The sequence below is a fragment of the Triplophysa dalaica genome, chromosome 10 (genome assembly GCF_015846415.1).
Source record: "Triplophysa dalaica isolate WHDGS20190420 chromosome 10, ASM1584641v1, whole genome shotgun sequence".
In the NCBI taxonomy this organism is placed as follows: Eukaryota; Metazoa; Chordata; class Actinopteri; order Cypriniformes; family Nemacheilidae; genus Triplophysa; species Triplophysa dalaica.
The window spans coordinates 4112224-4125442 of record NC_079551.1 but is presented as its reverse complement, the minus strand read 5'-3'; the positions used below and the strand labels follow the sequence as shown (position 1 = coordinate 4125442).

General features: G+C 39.1%; 1 protein-coding gene across 2 annotated transcripts; it reads left to right on the top strand.

Annotated features, from left to right (window-relative positions):
• The first annotated feature begins 3413 nt into the window (after positions 1–3413).
• LOC130429975 (junctional adhesion molecule A-like) lies at positions 3414–12430 on the top strand. 2 transcript variants are annotated; one of them, XM_056758839.1, is made up of 7 exons: positions 3414–4142; positions 4312–4362; positions 6396–6527; positions 9029–9358; positions 9727–9840; positions 10207–10539; positions 10797–12430. In XM_056758839.1, exons 1-7 carry the CDS (start codon positions 4109–4111, stop codon positions 10847–10849), a joined length of 1047 nt encoding a protein of 348 aa, XP_056614817.1. In that variant the 5' UTR covers positions 3414–4108; the 3' UTR covers positions 10850–12430. The 2 variants fall into 2 exon arrangements, with proteins under 2 accessions (XP_056614817.1, XP_056614816.1); XM_056758838.1 differs by having other exon boundaries at positions 6204–6527.
• The last annotated feature ends 789 nt before the right edge of the window (positions 12431–13219 follow it).

The following is a 13219-nucleotide window of genomic DNA, read 5'->3' as shown; positions in this document are numbered from 1 at the left end:
CAGTCTCAAGGTCCAGATTTAAACAAACAAAAAAGCAGCAGACAAAAAACACAATACACAACCATATGATCCATCTCAAACATAAAGAGTTAGAAAATACAGCAATACCAGTGTGTACACAGCTTTTACTGACACATATATTTGATAAACCCACAATAGTTTCATTTTTAGAAGCATTGAGCCGACGGATAAAACTATACATTAGATTTCTTAGCAGTGCTTTATAAAGTGATTACTCTTACACTCAAACATTTCACTACACTATGCCATCTATCATTAGTAAGATTCTCATTACATCATTATAATCTACTTGCAGCTTCTGTAAACTAGATGCTCTGTAGTTACACCACACATGGGCAGTTTAAAGTGTTGTACAATATGCTTTAAAATCTGACACCTTCACCTCATCTGAACATAAACTAAAATGACGTAATAGTATCACAGGGCGTTGCCTTTCATTATCCTCATCATCTGTCATGCGTTCAGTGACAATATGTCCAAGATATTTTACTTTCGCACACACGGTGAGACTCTTCTTAGAGAACTTAAAATATATACTTTTATCCTCCTTAGTTCTGCAAGGTTATGTTTAGGGTAGGTGAAGGCGTTAGCTAATATGATTTATTGTAATTATATGGCTTGGCATAATTGCCGCATAAACGCAATGAAGAGTCAAAAACAATCCCCTCGCTATTCTTAATAAAAGTATCTAATCATTCCTGTTCAATTTTTCCAGATGTGGCAGATTAGTTTTGTTATTTATTTGTAGCTAGTCCATTGCATTTAGCAAACACAGCAAATGAGAGCATGACTATGCAACTAGATAAGTGGAGAGGAAAAAAAATGGTTGGATAAATCAAACAATTTATGGTTTGATAATAATGTTTTATCTTGCTAGACCAATTAAGGTTCATGGGATAACATTATCATCTAACCCAATGTACTGTATAAAGGTGAATTTACTGATTTATGTTTAAATTAAAAAATCCCCTTTGCGCCCCTGACCTGGACCATATTCGCTGCCACGACGTCATTATCTTTAAGGTAAAAATTATATTTTTGTCCTACAACAAAAGTTTAGCAGTCCGTTTAGCACTCCGGGAGTGCACTCCGGGAGTTTAGCACTCCGGGAGACTGCATTCATTCATTTATTTATTTAGAAATTAGATGTTATTTATTAGAATGAACTTACTCGTTGTATAAATACCATGCACTGTGCTGTGTTTTAACTTTTCTGTTTTTCCTGTTTGCCCCTGTAAAGCTGCTTTGAAACAATACACATTGTGAAAAGCGCTATATAAATAAACTTGAATTGAATTGAATTTTAGCAACAACAATCAAAAAGATTTTTCGTCACACTCACAAACATCAGGAGTTCATTTAAACGTGCCAAATCGATCGAAAATCACTCAAATAGGCTTGTTAGAGATGCGCATTGCCTCGCCTGAAAAGAAGACGAGAGTGAGTGGTTCGGTGAGGAGATGAGTGAAAACAGCCTGTAGTGCAATGACGTCATGCATGTCGACCTCATGCGTGTTTTGACGCGCATGCGCCTTAACGTGTTGCGGTCACGCTTTCGTTACTGCATGTTCAATTAAATGTATTTATGTAGCGCTTTTCACCTCGTTCTAAAGCATCTTTACAGGAGCAGATAAGAAAACAGTTAAACACAGCACAGTGCATGGTGTTTATAGACCAAGATCATTCTATTAGATAGTATTTAATAAATCAATAAATGCAGTCTCACGGTGAGCAAGCGATATCGCCCTGCTGTGGTGAGGAACCCAAACTCCAATGATGAATAAATGGAGACAACAAATCTCGCGAGAGACCAAGCTGAGCCGCACTGCGGTTGCTTTTGACTCTTCATTTCCTTTATGCGGCAATAACGCAGACATTGTTTTCAGTCCAGAAAAATCACCATTTCAGTTAAAGCCGATCGCATTTGATCACAAGGTTACTGCTACTACAGGCACTATTGAGGCAGCTAACAGCTCATTTTAGGACACCGTTAGAGGGCTCGGTGTCGGTGTCGCAGCAGCAGCTTATTGTTGCCAGAAGAAATACAAGTGGGGCAAAATCTCGCCAAGCCATATAATTACAATAAATCATATTAGCTAACGCCTTCACCTAATATAACCTTACAATAATAAGAGTGTGATTAGAGTGTGGTTATGATTTGCAGAACTTAGGAGGATAAAAGTATATATTTTCCAGTTTTTAAGTGGTATAAGAAGAGTCTCAGTGTGTGTGTGAAAGTAAAATATCTTGGACATATTATCACTGAACGCATGACAGATGATGAGGATATTGAAAGGCAACGCCCTGTGATGTATACGCAGGAGAATATACTATTACGTCTTTTTAGTTTCTGTTCAGATGAGGTGAAGGTGTCACTTTTTAAAGCATATTGTACAACACTTTAAACTGCCCATTTGAGGTGTATTTACAGAGCATTTAGTTTACAGAAGCTGCAAGTAGATTATAACGATGCAATGAGAATCTTACTAATGATACTAATGCAGTGACATGTTTGATTGTAAGAGGAATCACTTTTAAAGCACTGCTACGAAATCTTACTTATATTTTTATCTGTCGGCTCAATGCTTCTAAAAATGAAACTATTTTGGGCTTTATCAAATATATGGGTCAGTCAAAGCTGTGGAGACACTTGTATTGCTGTATTTTGTAACTCTTTATGTTTGCGATGGATCCTGTATATTGTGATTATTGTCTAATGCTTTTTTTGTTTCTTTAAATTTGAACCTTGAGTCTGTAATAAAGTTTTGATGATGATGATGAATAACAAATAATAAACTGTTTTCAGCGTGACAAAAACTGTGTAGTATTACTGTGCTCATCAGGGGCGTATCAAGCTTTTCAAATGTGCGCAGGGTATGTGGTTTGTTTGTTAACAATGAAAACGATGAATGCAATGACAGAACAGTACAAAAGGTATAACATACAAGATATAAAAAGCTTCCCATTTAAATGAGTGATACTAGAAAAGTATAAAAACACATTCGGAACCAACAGAAAATAAGTCAAAATAATGTTGTGAAAAAACAGAACAGTAGATTTGCTAATGAATCAGAATCAGAAATACTTTAATAATCCCAGGGGGAGAAGAGAGTGGTTAACTTGATAGTGACATCTGACAAGACTGTGACTAAGACTGCTACAGTATGCTTACTTGCGCCTTGAAAAGGGAAGATATAAAAAAAACACCCAGACTCTCAAGGTGGAATAAATAAAGTAACAATTTACTGTTTTGAAACATTAAAATAATATACAATTTTCTTTCATAGTGCTTCAACAGGTACAATCAAACATAATCGGTAAGTATCCACAAAACTATTCAGCTAAACAAAAAAAGCAATGTTCAAAATATCAAAATCAATTTTTCCCTCATCCTCGTCAATTCCCTGCATTCTTCATCACAGTTACTTTCTACATTACATGCCACATAAATAACCGAATTTATCTAGCTTCTGAACAATATCCCAATTTGCAATTAGCATTAGTCTAAAAATATAATTCAGAAAACACTCGACATATCATCAAAACATAAACAGAACATCTCCTCAAACACATATCAAGGTTATTTAAAAACCTCGAAAGCATAAACACTCATTCAAAGTAACTGGAAAAATTAGACATGTTACCATAAGATCTAACATCCTCAGCAGCACGAGCTGACCGATAAATCTAACACACCAAGAGAGGCGGGACTTAAGGCAGAACAGCCAATCATCATCCGGTCACACTCAAAGGCGGAGTCATGTTGGAGAGGGAGGGGGAGGAGTCCGGGTGTTTAACCCCATTCACTGAGAAAAGTACGCCCCTGGTGCGCATGCCCAGTGGAGGTAACTGTATCCCTTTAAGTCAAAACCCACAAGCTAGTGAGAACGTGTGTAGCCTACAAATGTTCGTGACCGATAGATTATTTTGCGTTAGTCTGTGTCTACACATGATCTGATTCTGAAGCACGGCAACATGATTCTGACGGCAACATAATTCAGGAGCTACAGACCTGTCTGATACTTAGACTAGTGTACATAACGGACACCTTTTAATCCTCAGTTTTACTGATGTTTGTCGCTTTCGTATGGCAGAGAAGGGAACGGCCATCTGTGCGTCTGGTTAGCAGATATTTTATCTTTATGATTTGTATCAGGACATTTGTAGTTAATTCAGCAGCAAGGATTTCAGAGTCTTGTGGTTTTAGTCAGGCTGTGTGACTCAGCGGTAAAACTACATAGATTATTAAAATTGAAGGATAATCTTCATTTCATCAATTTGTACTCAAAGGAATCAACAGAAAAATGAAGATCAGGATTGTGTGTTTATTACTCGTGTGCGGTAAGTGTTTTGTTTTAATCTGAACAACACTTTCACATTATAAACTGAATTTGTGTATGTATACATAGTTTACATTGTTAACTGTAGGTCAGATTAGTTGCAGTATTTGTACATACAAATTCAGGTGAATATATATTTTTTTGGATATAATAAAATAATTAAAATAAATTGGAAATCACTTTCTTCTTTTGCCTTGATTAATTATTTTTAAATAAAAGAGCTGTTTCAATGAAATGGTGCATAACTTTGCAAGCAGGAAGACAAGAAAGTGTTTTATTCGTTGGGTTGCATGTTTGTCAGAGCCACAAAAAATATAGTTGAAAATGTAGGTCCAAAACTGTAGATCAGGGTGTTCTTTTGATCAGGAATGCAGAACAACACGCAACTTTTCCCTTCTGCCGGCAGGAAACGTCAGTGGTAATCATTACCTTTCTGTTGACATTCACAGTAGTGCAGTCACTCAGCCAAACCCACTGATAAACATGTTATTTCAATGACTTTGAAAATGAGAACAAAAATTAAGAAATAAAAGCAAAGATAAAATCTAAATTCTAAACTGAATTATTGTCTGAGTATTAAAAAACATTCGTATAAAGGTTTACCTTGAGATTTTAGTGAAAATAAATGTCAAATCACCAATTGCATTTCCTTTTTCAATTTGACACGGAAAAAATATTTTTTAAATGTATTTTGGTTCATATCGGCAACACAGTTCTTGTTTTCATTTTCATTGAATTCCCTTCCTTACAAGAAATCCTCCCGTGCCTAAAGAACGTTCATATTTATAAGTACTTTGTGCCTGAGGTGGACAAATAAGTTTTTAAAGGATTAATGTTTGTTTTAAATTGTTCGGGATCTTTGTGATTCTGCATTATTAAGTGTGTGTCCAATTGAGTCTATGGGTGCTTCTCAATATGCCTCCTCACTCCTCTGTCATGGAAACCGATGGAGCTCAGTCCTCTTTAAGACATCTCAAATCTCTAACTGCACCTGGAGGAAGTGAGGATCGAGTAGGCTTTCTGAGGAGACATTAGCGAGGATTAAGACATCTGTCGAGTATGTTTTTTTTTTTATATTTTCAATGTGTAATGTGAACAGTAATCGTTAATTGACAATGCTCTGAAGTACCTGAAAGGGAGTGAGGATATACCATTTCACTAGTTTTAATTCCTCCGTCCTCGCGTCTTTTCCTTGCGCCCTTCCCTCTCATCCTGAAGGGCTGGAGCTCATACGTGAGGAAAGGAGACGAGGATGAACAAATAAGAATTGAGAAGCACCCATATGACCACCACTAGCCTCAGATCCATCCACGTTCTGCCTCTTCATCCATTTTCGATTATCTAGAAGTGACGAACTTTCAAGATGGCGATGACTGGCTCCGCCCACTTTGGGCTTCAAAATTGCTCTTCACAAACCTATGGCCCTATATACAGCCTTTGAGCTAGACTCGTGTCACTCTTGTTGGCTTTACCTAACTTAAAGCTCAATTTTTACGATTCTACGTTGGACACACACCATAAGATGGGACGATTAACCGTGGAATTCTTAAGCACAGTTTCTCAATGAATTATGGTTAAATGCAGCCAAATCTGAAAGTTAGAGGGCGCTGTAGTCCAAACACGACATTATTACATCACAAGTGAAGTATGCTAATCAGTATGTGATGTCACCAGCGCCACCAATCCAATCCCGTTTACCTTCATTATCTTCTCAAAACAGAACCGACTGATTAAAACAAATGTTATGTGTTATCGCTTTTGAAGAAGACTTGATTCATTATTTAGTAATATTTTATTATGACTTGATGATGAGATGTTTGAACTACTGTTTGTGTTGTTCAGGTGTGTTTAGTGTTGATGCAGATGAAGTGAAGTCTGTGTCAGTGATGGAGGGAGATTCTGTCACACTACACACTGATCTCACTGTCATACAAACATCTGATGTGATATGGTGGAGGTTTGGAGAAGGCGAATCTGTTCATCTTTTAGTTGATATTGATAAAAACTGTTTCGCATATAATGGTCCATTCACAGAAAGACTTCAGACAGACAGTCAGACTGGAGATCTCACCATCACAAACATGAGAATCAAACACTCTGGACCCTATGAAGTTCAGATCAACAGAGCTACAACAACATACAAGAGATTCAGAGTTAATGTCACAGGTACTGTAAGAAGAATGAAAATGAATTGTTTGAGTCATTGTTTTGAAAATTGATTTCACTTTACAAATTAAACTGAAGTTAAGGTCCTTTGGTCCCTTACAATGTAATTCAGAATCGATTCTCAGTGATCTCATTTGCATATGTGTGATGTCATCATGTCGCTATTGCGCTATTGCGCTCAGAGTCAGGTGAGTGTTGACATGCAGACGTGCTCAAATTTGTGAGTACCCTTACAGCTCACCAAATAATGCTTCTTTCCTCCTGAGGAGTGGGAGGGAGGTGTGGGAGGGAGGTGAGGGACGGAGGTTTGGAAGGGAGGGAGGGGCAGGGGGAGAGGAAGAGTCGCATCAACTCCGTTGACTTAATTGAACAGTTTTTTCACAGCAATGGTGGTTCATGGAGGCTCACAATAGGTCACGGCAGTAACTAGTAACACATAGAGCTGCGACTAAACAGACCAGCTGAAGTAAACATCTAACCCATTTAAAGACGAAAGCCATTTAATGAATAAAATAAAGCATTTAAAGAGAAAACATAGCTTCCTGGAACTAGCTGAAGGCCCCATGAATCCCGTGACACGCAAAAAGTTCGAACTTCCTCTGTCGTAACTCTGTCAATGGCTCTGCACACACATTTATCAAATCTTATTACACAGCTTGTTGGAATACTTGATTCTGATTGGCCAGTCATGACATTCAAAGTTTTGTTATTCCCAGATAACAACCGCTCAAACTAATAACACGTGACAGGTACTACTTTTATGTTTAATATCCCTTGGCTCAAACAAAGATTACCATCTGGTGACAGATTGTGACTAAAACATTGGACCACCGCAATTTGCAATGGAAGATATCAGCATTGGGGGGCACGGTGGCTTAGTGGTTAGCACGTTCGCCTCACACCTCCAAGGTTGGGGGTTCGATTCCCGCTTCCGACTTGTGTGTGGAGTTTGCATGTTCTCCCCGTGCCTCGGGGGTTTCCTCCGGGTACTCCGGTTTCCTCCCCTGGTCCAAAGACATGCATGGTAGGTTGATTGGCATCTCTGGAAAAATTGTCCGTAGGGTGTGAGTGCGTGAGTGAATGAGTGAGTGAGTGTGTGTGCCCTGCGATGGGTTGGCACTCCATCCAGGGTGTATCCTGCCTTGATGCCCGATGACTCCTGAGATAGGCGCAGGCTCCCCGTGACCCGAGGTAGTTCGGATAAGCGGTAGAAAATGGATGGATGGATATCAGCATTAATTTCAACATGAGTCTAAAAACTAAACGTTTCAGAAGTGGATAGTTTCAGACGAATCGAATGACTCCCCAGTTAAGACAAAAAACATACATCTAAACCACCCAATAAGGGATAAGAACCAAACATTGGATGGTTCTGAAGTGGCCTTCTATGAGTCATGATCTGAATCCTGTCAAAGATCTATGGAAAGAGCTGAAACTTACAGTCTGGAGGAGGCAGCCATCAAACCCGAGATAGCCTCCGCTCTGGGTCCGGTCACGCATCTGGCCAACGTCAATGATCCTTCTGCAGGATCACCTACGGAAATCTTGTTATGACTTTTACTTCCTCTAGATAATCAAGTTCGATCGTCTTCTCAGCGCTTAGCCAGGGCCAACAAGAAGCGCAGGCTAGGCCGATCCGAGGACCTCCCTAAACCATCCAATCGGTAGTAGAGACGGGCAGTGTGTACAAAGGCCAGGGACTTAATCGACACTGGTTCATGACCGACGCCTACTGGGAATTACTCGTTCATGGGAAACAGTTGCAATCCCCGGTCCCGATCATGAGTGGGGTTCAGTGGGTTATCCACACCTCTCGGCGCACTGGCAGGCACATGCTGATCCGACCATTGTGGCGCACATGCAGCCCCAGACATCACAGACCTGTTATCTCTCCATCTCAGTTTGCTCATGAAGAGTGGGCCAAACTACCTGTTAACAGGTTCAGAAGTCTCACTGAGAGCTACAGAAAACATTTGCTCGCAGTCATCGCCTCTAAAGGTGGTGCAACACATATTAGCTTAGGGGTCCCATCATTTCAGTCCATGACATTATCATTTGTATTATCATTTACAATATTATGTTGAATAAAAAATCAAAAGCAAATTCTGTTTCTATTAAATTATGAATAAACAATGATGGATGCCATTTAATTTCGTCAAATTCAAGTTATTTTAGAGAAAATTGTGCTTTTAGTGGCGGGGTACCAACAAATTTGAGCACGTCTGTATCTGTGAACTGTCACATACTGTATTTTAATAGCGTTTAAGTGCCCAATAAGCTCAGATGTTCTCATTGACATATTTTCTGTTGTTAAAATAAGCATAAAAAAGCAATTAAACTCAAATACATTAGGCTTCATGTTAACAGACAATAACTTCAACAAATTGCTTCATCGTCTACCAAAATGAAAATTCTGTCGTCACTTACTCGCCTTCTAGTTTTTCCAAATCTGAATACATGTCTTTGTTCTGATCTCACGCTGATCTCTGTCCATCTTGTAGTTGCTCCAAGTGTTATCAGTGCTGGTGATGTGAAGTCAGTGACTGAGGGAGATTCTGTGACTCTACACACTGATGTCCAAACACAGAGAGATGATCTGATACTGTGGAGGTTTGGAGAGGATGGTGTTCTCATAGCTAAACATGATAAAGAAGACAATAAGAGCTCAATATATGATGCTGATGGGATGTTCAGAGACAGACTGAAGCTGGATCCTCACACTGGATCTCTCATCATCACAAACACCAAAACCACAGACACTGGACTTTATAAACTAAAGATCAGCAGCAATAGAGACACAAAATACAAGACATTCAGTGTTTCTGTCAGTGGTGAGTATCTCAGTTCTCTCATATTAATATCAGTTGTGTGTGAATAATTTAGATTAAGATTTCAACTCTTGCTTTTGAGTTTATTGCACTTTCAAAATCTACATGATAGTCAAGAATATGTGTTTATTTAGAGGGATCATGAGCTAAACAAAAGGCCTCTGCAGAAGAACATCCACACTTTATTTTAAGTATCTTCATGTTTATCCTGCTCACCTAACAGCACATGACATGCAGGGGTCAATGAAACTTTTTTACTGTAGAAACTGTTGATGCTTTTTTTAGAAAATACATTTCTTGTGTTTGTCTTAAACTGACAGGAATATGTGTGTGTTTGATGTGATCTTGAGTCTTTCTCTCTATCATTACAGATGGAGGTCTATCTTCAGGAGGTGTAGCTGGAATAGTGTTTGTTGTTCTGCTGTGTATCGTTGTTGTTGTGTTTGTGTTTCTCCGCATTAATTATGAACGTCAGAAACAAATGGGTGAGTTTTAATTTGAGCTTTCTATTAAACTGCGCCGGAATTTGTTTGTAAGCGGACTCAGACCCATCTTTCCAGTGATCTCGGTCCTCTTGTTTGGTGCGCACCAGGGTTCTGATGTCAGCGTTCACACTTACACAAATAAACCGCACTAACAGAGCAATCGCACCAGAGTTTGTTTTAATCGAACCAAACATGGCATTTGTGAACACACCCTTACAGTACATTCAGGTCACACATTTCCTGCATGTCAGAACTCTGACCTTTGTGTTTCTCTTGACAATGTTGATGATCTTTACCTGTTCACTGGATGATAATGTTCATATTTCTTTCTCTTGTGTTTCTCTCTTCTATGTGCTGCTGTTACAGTTACAGTAAAGACAGTGATTGAGGACGAGAGTTCTGTCACTCTTGAGTCTGATGTTCCTGAACTCCAGTCTGATGATGTGATCGAGTGGAGCTTTAGAGATAAAGTGATAGTCATATTCAGTATGAACAACAAGCTCTTTACTGATGAACAGAGACTCATAGACAGACTGCAGGTGGATGATCAGACTGGATCTCTCATCATCACAAACATCAGAACAGAAGACGCTGGACTGTATAAAGTAAAGATCAGCAGCAGCAGTCGACTGAAATCATTCCTTCAGTTCATCACTGGTGGAGGACCATCATACTATCAGTTCAGTGTTATTGTCACAGGTAAGACTCTCGGGTCTATTGACATAACTCGTACCTTCAATTGTCTTGGTCAATCCTAGTCTGATATAAATCTTGAGTAGTATTAAATACTTCATATCTTCAAAGAATATTTAGTTTGATCTTGGGCTTCACTGTTAAGTTTAATGGCTATTGATTATGACATATTCACTGGTTGTAAAGTATAATAAACATGCTGAAGTGGAATTAGAACCCAACTTCTGAACTGACAAAATAATCCTGTTTATTACTGTTTCAAGCGCTCCACCATAATCCCCATCCCAAAGAAACCCAAAATCACAGGACTGAATGACTACAGAACCGTCGCTCTCACATCTGTGGTAATGAAGTCATTTGAGAGACTTGTATTGGCTTATCTGAAGGACATCACAGAACCCTTACTGGACCCCCTGCAGTTTCCCTACAGAGCAAACAGGTCTGTTGAGGATGCAGTTAACATGGGGCTGCATTTTGTCCTGAAACATCTGGATAGATCAGGGATCTATGTAAGGATCCTGTTTGTGGACTTCAGCTCTGCTTTCAACACCATCATCCCATCACTGCTCCAGACAAAGTTAACCCAGCTATCTGTTCCTGGCTCTATCTGTCAGTGGATCACCAGCTTTCTGACAGACAGGCAACAGTTAGTGAGAAAGGGGAAACTCACATCCAGCACTCGCACAATCAGCACTGGCGCCCCCAAGGGATGCGTTCTCTCCCCACTGCTCTTCTCCCTGTACACAAATGACTGCACTTCCCAGGACCCTTCTGTAAGACTTCTGAAGTTCGCAGACAACACCACACTCATTGGCCTCATCCAGGATGGTGATGAATCTGCTTACAGACAGGAGGTTGAGCAGCTGTCTGTCTGGTGCAGTCATAACAACTTGGAGCTGAACACGCTTAAAACAGTGGAGACGATTGTGGATTTCAGGAGAAACCCCCCTGCACTCCCCCCTCTCACCATCATGAACAGCACTGTGGCAGCAGTGGAGTCATTCAGGTTCCTTGGCACCACCATCTCTCAGGACCTGAAGTGGGACAATCACATTGGCTCTATTGCTAAAAAAGCCCAGCAGAGGTTGTACTTATTACATCAGCTGAAGAAGTTCATCCTACCACAAGCTCTATTAAAACAGTTTTACTCATCAGTCATAGAGTCTGTCCTCTGCACATCCATCACTGTCTGGTTTGGCTCAGCCACAAAGTCAGACCTCAGAAGACTACAGAGGACGGTTCGGACTGCTGAGAAGATCATTGGTGCTCCCTTGACCACCCTCTAAGAACTGTATACATCCAGAGTGAGGAAAAGGGCTCAGAAGATCACCCTGGACCTCTCACATCCAAGCCATCATCTCTTCACAATGCTGCCGTCTGGTCGGCGCTACAGAGCACTGAGCAGCAAAACAACCAGACACTAAAATAGCTTCTTCCCTCAGGCCATCTACCTCTTGAACAGTTAAATTTTTTTTTTTTTTTTTCTTGTGTACAAAACTTCTTATGTGCAATTAATTCTGTGCAGTAATAATAAAGTGCAATCTTCAATATCCTTCAGATAATACACTATCTATTTTTTATACAACTTTTTCTGTAAATTATATTTCATCTTGCTGTATATAACACTTTTACTGAAATAGTCTATTCTATTTTTTACTTAATTTTTTTTTACTTTTTAACTTTACTCTCTATAGCCTTACTCTTATGTTTATTGTATCGTATTTCTTAATTTTTATACCCATTGGCCCTTATTTAAGTCAGCTGTGTAACTTTTGTATTGTTTGATGGTCTCTGTGTTGTTGCTTATTCTGTGTACTGGATGCTCCTGTCACCAAAACAAATTCCTTTTATGTGCAAACAAACTTGGCATAAAAGCTCTTTCTGATTCTAATTCTGATTCTGATTAGTCGTGCATCATTTTGGATCCTTAGGATCCAAACAGGAATGAATTTAGAAGCCACCAAAAACTTCCATGTGTTTCCTATTTAAAGACGGTTACCTATGTAGTTACACGAGTAAGTATGGTAACACAAAATCAAACGTGGAGATTTTCTGAGCAGATAAAAGATTTAGTGGAACAGACTGAAAGCTCACGCGCAGAATAGACGATATTCTATTGGAGCAAAACGAAAACTGCAGCGTTTGTCAACAGAACTTATGTGGGATAACAGAAGCTAGACATAAAACTGGGTCACTAGGTCAATTGATGGAGGATGTACAACCTGCTGGGCATTTTATTTGCTAGCTGACAATCTATTTAAATCTATTGTTTCTATTAAGTGTGTTTAAGTGTTTGCTTACAAGAGATAATCTTTTAGAAGTAAATAGGGATTAAGGGACCTTTAAATAGTGTTTGTGCGATGGCCTCAGTGGTCGTTTCCAGAAAAGATGTAAATCCAACGGCCTGTGGGCATGATGTCTGAAGCTGTGACTAGTCTGAACCAAACATAATAGGCTATGTTTACATTTTTATTGTGCGTTTAATTGAAAGAAGTAGGTGTTAAATGCAGAAGATTCTCTCCTTTAGTTCATATAGTGTATGAAGTGACTTCAGTCTGACATTCATTGGTTAATCAAGTCTTGTTCATTATTTAAGTGCTCCACAATAAACCGCTTCATTTCAAAGCAAGTTTCACTTTTCTTCTTAGCTTTCTTTAAGAATCTGATTTTGTGACACAAAAAATTA